The sequence below is a fragment of the Myxocyprinus asiaticus genome, chromosome 29 (assembly GCF_019703515.2).
Source record: "Myxocyprinus asiaticus isolate MX2 ecotype Aquarium Trade chromosome 29, UBuf_Myxa_2, whole genome shotgun sequence".
Classification (NCBI taxonomy): domain Eukaryota; kingdom Metazoa; phylum Chordata; class Actinopteri; order Cypriniformes; family Catostomidae; genus Myxocyprinus; species Myxocyprinus asiaticus.
The window spans coordinates 7,241,086-7,253,172 of NC_059372.1; the positions used below are offsets into that span (position 1 = coordinate 7,241,086).

At 36.7% G+C, this 12,087-nt stretch overlaps 1 protein-coding gene across 2 annotated transcripts in view; it reads right to left on the reverse strand.

Annotated features, from left to right (window-relative positions):
- Positions 1-12,087, reverse strand: part of LOC127419628 (signal peptide, CUB and EGF-like domain-containing protein 3) — a 151,414-nt gene that overhangs the window by 16,254 nt on the left and 123,073 nt on the right. For both annotated transcript variants that reach the window (XM_051661183.1, XM_051661182.1), the window contains 3 exons: positions 1,946-2,068; positions 1,465-1,581; positions 1,291-1,386 (listed from right to left, as the gene is read on the reverse strand). In XM_051661183.1, coding sequence (XP_051517143.1) covers positions 1,291-1,386; positions 1,465-1,581; positions 1,946-2,068 — 336 coding nt within the window. The remainder of the gene's footprint in view (positions 1-1,290; positions 1,387-1,464; positions 1,582-1,945; positions 2,069-12,087) is intronic.

Here is a 12,087-nt window from a genome sequence, read left to right on the forward strand (position 1 = left end):
TCTTTACAATGATACCAAACACTTGACCCTCCTTGTTTTTTTGTTTGTTTGTTTTTTTGTCGAGTTATAAGCCTTTAATTTTGGGTATGCCACTGCAACAGGCATTCCTGCTAATCACAAGCATTAATTGAATATAACGAGTTTCACCGTGTTATTTCGGAGTGCAAAATAAGTAGACGTGTGGAAGCTGCGCTTTAGAGAAATTCATCAATCAAAGGGAGGTCTGCTCTATACTCCCGAAAGTGATAATGTTAAGAGCAATGCTACAAAACATGTGTGGTGTTACACAACATGTGGTGCGGGGCGGGCGAGAGCGCTTTTGGGTGTTAGAGGAAGTGGAGACGAGGATGATGAAACAATATTTACAGAAAATTTTTCATGCATGGCAGCAAGTCATTTTTTCTTCTCTCTACCAACTAATCTACAAATAAATTACTAATTAACTAATACTAATTAATTTATCAGTTCATCCAATATTGACTAAACATTTAATGCATTTATTATTATTATTAGCCTTGTAGCTATATTAAAGTGTAGCTATAAGTATTTATTTGTATTAGGTGTAATTTTGCGATTGTCCTGCAGGTGTCTGCATAAGTATATGTCCTTACATTTATGCATTTGCAAAACACTTTTATCCAAAGCAACTTACAGTGCCCTTATTACAGGGACAATCCCCCTGGAGCAACCTGGAGTTAAGTGCCTTGCTCAAGGACACAATAGTGGTCGCTGTGGGGATTGAACCAACAACCTTTTGCTTACTAGTTCAGTGCTTTAGTCCACTACACCACCACCACTCATAATTTTAGCTCTCTGCAATAACTCATTTTCAAGTACTACTTAAGTTACGCTGGCTTTTGGAAACGGGCCACAAAACTAAGACGAATCATAAAATGGATTCTACGATCTATTTAGGCTTACGATGCTTTTGGGAAACGAGGCCCTGTTTGTTTTCTTTGAATGTTCATGTTAGAGTTATGCTCACTCTGAATACTTATGAGGAACAACAATTTGAGAATATACTGTTCCGTGACAGCAATCCTAATTTGTTAAATGACATGAAACAAACATCAGGCATGGTAAATAAGTTTCAGATTTTCCAAGCACATCAAGTGATCTCGTAATTGCACAGCTGTGATGTGTCTGTCTTAATGTTTCTCGGAATCATCAGCTACAGCTGTTCAAAAAAATGTCTCATCAAATGCCAGTTCTGTTAGCTGTGAGCTCATACTGAAAGAGTTCATTTGCTCTTGAGATGGGGAAGGTATTAGGAAATACATATCATCTTACCTATGCAGCTCTGGATGCTGCTTGTGTTTAATCTGGCCTGGGATTTACCTCGTAGGATGGGTATTCCACAACTAACGGAATAGCTGTTGTCTGATTCTGTGGAACAGACAACGAAAATGAATCATAAGACATTAGAGTTGAATACAAACATATGATCCAAGTCGTTAGAGTTACCTGCCAGGTAATGTGCTTTAGATGCACAGGTGAGAGAGCAGCTCTCTTTTTTCCCCATCTTGTTACAGGTGAGGGTGGCTTTGGGTGCTACAAGACTGGACGCACACTTCAAAAGCTCTGTATTAGCGAAATACACACTTTATTAGCAGAAGCCAATGTACTGCCTTTAAGCTGATTGAAATAATAATAAAAAAAAACAATCATTGTATTACAGTCATTGTACTACTTCAATGCAGTAAAAAAAACTGTATTACAGTAATGAGAATCACCCTGAAAATGACAGAAAAACTCGGAATCGCCAATCAAAATTTTGGGGTAAAATGTGGCCTATAGTAAAATCAGTGATATTCACCCTTAGGTGGGAATTACAAAATGATTTTTGCGAAGACAAGCGCTTGATTCAACAACTTTGAACCATGAGTTTTCAGTTCATTTATAGTCATGTCTGAATGGCCTCAAGGTGGCAGTGTTGTCCACATACCGATACAGTCCTTCTTATTCCAGTGCAGTTTGTAGCCTGGAGGACAGGTACACTCATAACTGCCCAGCGTGTTCACACATCCAAATTTACAGCTGCCCCGATTAATGCTGCACTCATCAATATCTATAAAACAAAAGAAATAGAGAAATCTTCATTTCATTAATTTCTGTTACAAAAGGACTTATAGAAAATGACATGCATACACTTACACAGAAGATACTCACACCTCAACCAGATGACATAGGCTATGTTTGGAATAGCATGTAAACATACTACTCTTATGATTTCTATGGTATCTGTGCAGTTTGTGAAATTTCTGTATGCATGGAATACCAGGATGACCTACTACATTTCTGAAAATGTGCATTATCAGAGCCCTTCTACAAAGGTGAGTCTACAAGTTTAGCAACAAAATGCACAACGCGGCCTTCCCATAGACATTTTAAAGGCTGTTTTCTTAATGGATGTCTATGGAGGAGATGCTTCAGTGTGCTGAATAAACTGCTTTTGTGAGGAAACAGCTCATGACAGCCTGTCCGCTAATCTTCAACATGTTTTACACTAAACAATCTTTTTGGAATGAACTATGTGTAGAGATTAATACGATAAAATTGCTGTTTTATAAGAGAAAATTTTGACAATATTTTGTACCTGTTAATTTCTCAACAGGTAGGTGTCAGTTTATGGCTTAACCCATTCATTTATATGGTATACGCAAACAGTGGTTTACTGTCGTACACTCTGAACATGGTTCAGTGATGTCAGCAACAACAAAATGACATCCCTGTGACGCCATCGTGAGCAATAACTTGCTACATATAAATAAATAAGTCAATCGTTTAGCTACGTTTTCAACGGCAGCGAAATTCTCTTTGGTATGGAGCCCCTTAGAGGAAAGAGTGTGAATTTGTTTTCTTAAATAGTTTTGTGTGCCCTCGCAAAACGTTTTTGTTCCCTCACAATAGTTTTGCTTTCCCTCGCAATACATTTATAATGGTTTTACTATAGTAACCATATTTTAACCATGATATTCCTAGTGAAACCATAGTGATAATACAGGAAAACACAAACTATGGAAATAAAAATCATAATTTTGTGGGTATTATGGTTTTACTATACAAATACCGTAGTTTAACTATGGTTAATGCACTATGAACTAACATAAACTAACAATGAAAATGTATTTTTATTAACTAACATTAACAAAGAATAATAAATACTGTAAAAAATATTTTGTTCATTGTTAGTTCATGATACCTAATGCATTAAATAATGTTAAAAAAATTTAACTTTATAATAAAGTGCCACCGATATTGTAGACTGTAGTTTGGCAGAATTTCTTTTTCTATAGATTAACCATGGTTAATCTTGTGGTTACTATAGTTTAAATCCAAATAACAACAATATTATTCCCATAGTTTTTGTTTTTTTTATCATTATGGATTTACTATGAATATCATGGTTAAAATATGGTTATTTTAGTAAAGCCATGGTAATTGTATTTTGAGGGCATGCAAATCTTATTGCGAGGGAAAGCAAAACAACTGAGAGGGAATGCAAAACTTATTGTGTGTGTGTGTGTGGGGGGGCACCCTGTACAGTGCATACAGTAAGCAGCAAGCTAGTGTTTAAGCCATTCACTATACTAAGAAATACAGAACATTTGTTTTCTGATTCAAACATAAGTTTCCAGTTGTCCCAATTTTACCAATCTCCTCTAATCCTCTCTGATATGAGTCAGCTACGCTTATTAAAAGCACATTATGACAGAAGCTTAGCAAACATTCTTCCTGTGAGGGTGTGGTGATCTGACGATAATTTGATAACTGTCATCAAGCACATCATGATTGATTTTTTTTATTTTTCCTGAAGTGCAGCCCAGAGAAGGTATTAGCTGAAACGTTTTCTCGTAAATCTGCTGTTTTTCTGCTCAGATATTGTGTTTTAGTCTGAATAGCTTTTGAGCTAAGAGAACACAAAAAAGTGTTGAGGAAGCTACTTTGAAACTACAAATGAATCAGAACTGAAAAGTTTAACTACAGTGACAAGTTTTAAATGGATAGTTCATCCAAAAATAAAATTCTCTCATCATTTACTCACCCTCATGTCATCCCAGATGTGTATTACTTTCTTCTGCTGAACACTAACAACGATTTTTAGAAAAATATTTCAGCTCAGTAGATCAATATAATGCAAGTTAATGGTGGCCAGAACCTTGAAGGTCCAAAAAAGCAAATAAAGGCAGCATAAAAGTAATCCGTACCACTCCAGTGGTTAAATCCATGTCTTCAGAAGCGATATGATAGGTGTGGGTGAGAAACACATCAATATTTAAGTCAATTTTTACTATAAATCTCCACTTTCACATTCACATTCTTCTTTTGTTTTTTGATGATTCACATTCTTTACGAATATCACCACCTACTGGGTAGGGAGGAGAATTTATAGTAAAAAAGGACTTCAATATTGATGTGTTTCTCACCCACACTTATCATATCACTTCTGAAGATATGGATTTAACCACTGTGGACGTGTGGATTACTTTTATGTTGGACCTTAACAGTTCTGGCCACCATTTACTTGCATTGTATGGACCAAGAGAGCTGAGAAATTCTTCTAAAAATCTTTGTTTGTGTTCAGCAGAAGAAAGTCATACACACCTGGGATGGCGAGTAAATGATGAGAGAATGTTAATCTTTGGGTGAATTATTCCTTTTAGTAAGGTACTTTTAGTTAGTTACTCCCCTGCTGCAAAGAACAGCTTTTACTAGCGTTTTCATGCTGGATAGTGCTGATTTGGTGTTTGTCTAACTGGTGAACTTCAGCCATATAACCATGAAAAAATTAGCTAGTGAAGCTGGTTGTTATGATTCTCTGTTGTTTGCCTTGTGTTTCTCCCCTGTCATCTGTTCCTCCCAGACTACACTTCCCATAATTCCCTGCCCTCATCACTGCCAGCTGTCCTAGATTGTTTTCACCTGTCTTTCATTTACTCATTACCCATTGTGTATATAATGCCCTGTTGTTTGCTTAGCCTTTGTCAGGTCTCCTGGCCATCTGCTTGATCTGCGCTGGTCTCCTTGGTATCTCAGCCGTCCACCTGATCTGCTCTAGTCTCCCGGCCTTCCACCTGTTCTGCTCTGGTATGCTTGGTCTCCAGCTCCATCTTGGCCCTGCCTCCCTGACCAGCCTTCCTTGGGCATCAGGAGCCACCCATTTGAGGGGGCGGGGGGCTATGTTATGCTTCTCTGTTGTTTGCCTTGTGTTTCTCCCCTGTCATCTGTTCCTCCCGGACTACACTTCCCATAATTCCCTGCCCTCATCACTGCCAGCTGTCCTAGATTGTTTTCACCTGTCTTTCATTTACTCATTACCCATTGTGTATATAATGCCCCATTGTTTGTTTAGTCTTTGTCAGTTGTTTTGTGTTTTGACCTCCTGTGTATTACCAGTACCCTTCGTGGACGTTTCTTTTGTTCCTGTGTTTACCCCATTATTCTGTACTTTATTTTATTAAATACGGTTTCGCCGCACCTAGATCCAGCTCTCGTGACTTCCTTCCAAATGTTACACTGGTCAATCAGCATGGTTTTTTTTTTTTTTTTTATAAAGATGGTTGACTAATGAAGTCTTGCTGGTTAAGTTAGTTAAGAAGCCAGGATGGGACACCAGCGTCCAAAACACAACATATGCTGGTGACTAACATTGCTGGACTCTTTAGCAGGCTCCCCAACATTGGAACAGAACCAACAGAAGTTGAATAAAAACACCAGAAAACTAAAGGCAAACAAAGGACTGAAACAAAAGAGCAACTGGGGAAGTTTGAGTGGATTAGAAATAGAGACAGATCGAAAGAATAAGGGTTTTTCGACAGATTTGTTTTCAGTGGAGGTGGAAAAAAGGTGCGAGAGAGGGGGCGTCTTTGTGAATTTCTTTTAGGGTAAAAGAGCTCACTTGCTAGGCTAGTCTGGTTTTCCTTTTCTTTGTCTTTCTCTTGTTCAGCATCAGATTTGAACCGGCTCCAGGCTAAACCTTTGACTTTCACATTTCCTCTTACCCTGTTTAGATCCCGAGCCTGCATTAATCTAAAGAGAGGAAAAATGGCTGTCGGATTGACACCTCTATTAACCTCCTGTAGCTACAGAGCGTGGTGCCTCCAAGACATGTTTAACTTGAGGGCAACTCTGGGGGTTGGGTTGAGGGCATGAGGTGCAAATATGAAACTATGTATATCTCTATAAACATTGATTGCTGTTGTCTGTCTCGAGTACAGGCATGCCCAGGATCAAATGCAGGCAAAACAGAGTTAGACATGGTGAAAGGGCCATATCAACACTCTGTGAGTGTGTGTGTGTGTACAGGTTTGGCTATGCTTGTGAGGGACAATTTTTGAAAATGTCCTCTCTAACCCTGTAAAGCCTGACATGAAAGATTTGTCATAAAATCTAATTTTTTGACATTAAACTGTTTTTAGTACCATTAGACAAACTATAAAAAGAAATGCATTAGGCTTTAAAGGTCATTATCCTCCTGAGGACCAGCAATTCATTTTTGTGTAGGACATTAGTTATTAAGTTCTTTTTAGCCCATACATGCTACAGTGGTAAAGCTTTTTTCAGAGGATTGATGTGGGATTTTCAGAGATACTGAATGTTTGAGAGTTTGGCCATGACAACTTCCTCTCCTTGGTCTATAAATATGGATTGAAATATATCACAGTTCAATTCAGCACATCAAATACAATATGAATAAAATACTATTTTTCCAATAAACAATTTTTATCATGTGTATTTTGTGCACAAAACAGTATGTATTGACATCTAAAAATTTGCAGGGTCTCAGGAACTTATGGTAAGATGACATCATCATAGCTTGTAATGTAAAATAATGAGATCTTTATAATAACAGAGCAGGCTGCATATTTGAAAATACACAGAAATATTAGTTCACACTTTAACTATATCTTATAAAAAGTATATGCCAGAATTCTCAAAGCTCTGTTAATTTTTTTTTTTTTTTTTTTTTTGGTGGTGGGCATGAATGGAATGGTAATTGAGAGATATGCCTCAAAAGCCTGTTGTATCATATTTGATACGTGGATTTCAAAGGATTTTTTTTCCAATAAAATAATATACAAACTTTTCACCAAGCATACATTGCTTATATTCAGCAAATACTCATTTTAAAATATCAGTAACTATATAATCATTACAGTCACTTTTACTTTATTAAAATATGCTGTCATTTATCCCAACATAAGAATCACTTTTGGCACAAGTCCACTGCCATTTTAAATAGATCAATATAAACATTGAAACCACTTTTTTATTCACAAAATAACCACTAGATGGTGCCGTAAACATGTGAAACTTACATACCATAGGTTGTTTGGCTTGTCAGATTGAACAGAGAGTAAAAGGGGAGCTGTCAAACATGGTGTATCATATTTAATACACATGCCGTTATAGGGCAAATAAAGTAAATCATGTCAAAACAGTGCTTTAAATCTGCTGATATTAACAGGTTTGTGTGAGTGTTGTGTTAAGGTTTAGGTTATAAGGGTCTATAGCAGTTGTTTTCAAACTGTGTTACCAGTGGTACGCAGAGTGCCCTCAGCTGGTACGCAGCACGACCCAGGATATTTACATTAAAAAAAATTTTTTAGTTTGATTTCTAATGTATGATTACAATTGTAATATATCTTTGAGATAGCCCAACTTTTTCTGTTTTTCCATCGACAGTGCAGGAAGGGAATATGTAACGTTCTCATTGCGCAAAGCAGCGCTGATATCTGTGCGCACACCAAAATATTATTCCCATGCAGAAAACAGAACAGCAAAAACGGATGCGATTGAGGCAAGATATCATTCCATTTATTTTACACATTCTCAGACTTCCTTAAAGCCTATGATCTTAAATAGTGCTTTTGACTCAAAGACACTGGGTTGTATTTGACTGTATTTTGTTTTTGATTTCACTGGAAGATTGCTTGGATGAGGGACAGAGAAATGGAGTGCACGTCTGACAGCTGTGCGCAAGGCAGCGCTATGTGACGAACATTGCCGCTATGTCACCTATGGCCGAGTCCACCTATGACTAGAGGGAAGGAAAATACATAGTTTGACAAGTTTTAAAGTTAACGACTGGAAAGGGCATGATTTAGAGTAAAATGATCCTTAGATAGCTTATTGCAGCTGCTGTTTTCATAGATCACATGCACATTATGACATATTTTTAAGGGTGATGCTAGCTGCATAATTTTAGGGGAGCTGAGATGAAAAACAGGGTCTTGCGATGCCTAAGCTCCAAATTTCTAAATATATTTAGTAGTTTGTTTGAACTGAATTGCAACACATATAAACGTTAATAGTGTATGATTGATTTTAGAAACACACTCTTGCTGACTGTGTAAACTACAGGAATATTGATATTAATAAAATATGGCATTGTGTATGTTGCTCACAATCCTCAAGACTACGCTAAAAATGTATATCTGCCGAATGCTGAAAAAAATGTTTGAGTGAACATTGGTGGTGACTAGGTGGTACTTGAATGTTCTGAATGTAATGGTACTTGGCCTAAAAAGTTTGAGAAGCACTGGTCTATAGAAAATATCATCATATCTGTATAAATCCCATGACGTCGATCAGATGTCCTCACTAATGTAGTGAAACAAATATGAGAAAGAGAGCAATCCTTTTCCTTCCCAGGTGATTTTGAGAAGATCAACAAGGAATTGTGATTCAGATATTTAAGATTTGAGTGTTTCAGAATGATGACTTGTGCAACATTGGTATGTAATAGTTTCCCAAAAAGCCCCCAATGATTTTATGGAACATAATGTGTGACAATGTCCTAAAACACCTTAATTCTGGTATGTAACAAAGGGATATTCCAGGTTTAATACAAGTTAAGCTCAATTGACAACTTTTGTGGCATAATGTTGATTACCACAAAAAATTATTTAGACTTGCCCCTTGTTTATTTAAAGAAAGCAATAAAGGTGGTTACAGTAAGGCACATTGGAGTTAAAATATGGCCAGCCCATATATGCTAAAATACAAACCTTTTCAAAAGTGGAGCCACATGATTTAAACATTATACTGTACGTGTTAACATGATTTTAGTCTGAAAGAAATTGTTTACAAACCTTGGCTGGGTTTCCCGATAACGTTGCAACTTAAGCTTTAACGATCATCTTAACTTACATCGCTCGTTATTTTACAATGGAGTAACACCTGTTTCCCAAACCAGCTCGTTAGATCGCTCGTTATAAAGTTGAACTTAAGTGCTTCATTACAGGAGCTGTCCAGTCCAAAGGTGCTGATCACTTTGGCCAGTATGGTTGTTCGTAACCTTGTCGCGGTGCCGAAATGTATTACCTAACTATTACAGAATTTAATTAAAGAAATAATTATGGCTTTAATAAGATGGAGTTTCAGATGTATTGATGCTCAATCATAGAGATTAATGAAAGTGACACAATAAATGCATGTAACTCGAACGTACGCTATTTGAATCATAAGGGGCTCTCATGTATTTAGACCTGTCTAAATATGAATAAATCATCTGGTTAGAGTTCAAGGTACTGTGTACTTGTAGCCTTACTGCCATTATACATAATGCAATTTGTTACTGCCTTATAAAAAAGACTATAGGGGAGCCGATTTGAACCAGCCATTGGAGGAAGGAAGAAGAGGAGGAGGATGAAGAGAGAGAGGGAATCTCTCATTGCACACTCTCGATCTAATCTCCTCTGTTAACCATATTTTAATTATTTATTAAGGCATATTTATTTAAGTTTTAAACTGCATGGTCACATTCCTCACATATGTCTTCTTAAATTATCTGTTTAATAAGAACATATCGTCTTTCTATTGCCATTGCAATTATGCTTATCAAAGAAGGCTAATAACGTTATACTGTATTACGTGTCTTGTAAATTTAGACCTATCACGTCGCATGCAAAGACTGCTGAAACTGCCTATTGATTTCATAGTGATTTTTTCAACACTTTTTTATCCTCTGAAATAGTTTACAATGGCTTTCCAATGATCAAAATATATTAATACAATTTATTAAATGTCCCATTGTCTTTGATAAACTGTGAAAGATGCCAGAAATATATACGTTTAAGTTGCACTTAAACTTAAAAGCTCTTGTTAATTTACGAATGTTTTTACAAACTACTTAGATGATAATGCTTTTGGGAAACGTGCCTTAGAGATTAAGTACTACTTAAGTTCTGCTAACATTCTACTTAGTGCTTCAGGAAACACAGCCCTTATCTGTGTAAAGTTATATCCAATATTGGATATACTTTTACACAGATTTTTACATTTATGCATTTGGCAGGCGCTTTTATCCAAAGCAATTTACAGTGCCCTGATTACAGGGACAATCCACCTGGAGCAACCTGGAGTTAAGTGCCTTGCTCAAGGACACAATGATGGTGGCTGTAGGGATTGAACCAACAACCTTTTACTTACCAGTTCAGTGCTTTAGTCCACTACACCACCACGTATAATGTTTACAGCTCATTGTAAGTGCCTTACTTTAACAGCCATTTTTGCTTCTTTTTTTTTTTATTAAATGAGGGACGAGTTGAAATATGTTTTTGTGGTAATCAACATTATGCCACAAATGCTGTTGATTGAGCTTAACTTGTATTGAACTCAGAACATTCCTTTAACTGAGAGCAAGTGTACGATATAACAGCACACATAAGTGTCAGCTGTTTGATTGTAAACTCTGTAACGATCGATTCTGTCTCCTCGCCTATTTCAACTTCAGCATCCATTTCCCTACAGGTCCATTCTATAGCTATAGAGAGCTCCATAAATCTAAGCGTTATCTGTCTATCTATCTATCTATCTATCTATCTATCCAACGAACAAAGAGACACATTCAGACACATTCATCATTTCTTTTGCTCTAAACAATGGTGTGATGCATACATCTTTAACATGAGCTCATCTGCAACAAGCTTTTCTCATAAATGTGCCAAGGAGACTGTGGATGTCAAGATTTTAAGTGAATAATGACTTAAATTTTGGTCGGTTTCTAACCCAAAGCGATCGTATCACTTCAAATGACATGGATTAAACAACTCGAGTCATAAGGATTATTTACTTTTAGATTATTTACTAGATACTTTTATGTTGCATTTATGTCCTTTTTGGAGCTTTAAAATTTTGGACCCCATTGACTTACACTATATAGAAAAAAACACATCATACATCCTTCAAAATATCTTTGTTTGTGTTCCGCAGAAGAAAGTCATGTGAGTTTTAGAGGGCATGGGGGGTAAGTAAATCATGAGGGAATTATAATTTTTGGGTGAACTATCCTTTTCTGGACACATGTACACACATAAAGATTTGATTACATGCATTGACAGCGTGTGAACGGAGTGAAGCGAGTTGTCGCTATATTGGTAGGGATGTCCTGATACCATTTTTTTGAGAACGAGTACGAGTACGGATACCTGTTTTTTTTTGTTTTTTTTATAATTTTTTTCTTTTTCGTTTTCTGAATTCCCTATCAACAGTTTATATAAAAAAAAAAAAAAAATAATCAAAGAGGTGTCCAAATATATATTCATTAAAACATTAATCAAATGAAAATAGAAAGATTAATTTTCCACATGATATTGTATTATTTTTAGGGCTGTCGATGTAAAAAAAAGAACACAATTAATCATGTCCCCGGACAGTAATAAGGAATATTCTTGAGCAATTCAAGCTTGAAGTACCACCTGTTTTCTCCAGGGGGCAGTAAGCAAAACTCCAGCTCTATCCGCAATGCACAGCTTATACAGAGAACAAACCACACTCACCGACAGCAGACAGCACAACACGAGGAGGCGTCCTTGCGTTAGCGCAAATCCGAATGCAGGGATCTCAAGACATGTTTTGAAACTACGTTTAACTTGACACAGCGACCTAAAAACTGTATGTTCATGACGTGACGCAACCATAGTGAGATGCTCCAAAAGCATCCATCTGACACAGGTGTACATTGATGTGTCCTTATAATAAATCTCGGACTGATTGACGAATTCAGTTGCAAAATAGATTGCTGTGAGCTGTAGGCAAATGATTGGCTTATGTTCAATAATACACTGTCTGGCCAAAAAAAAA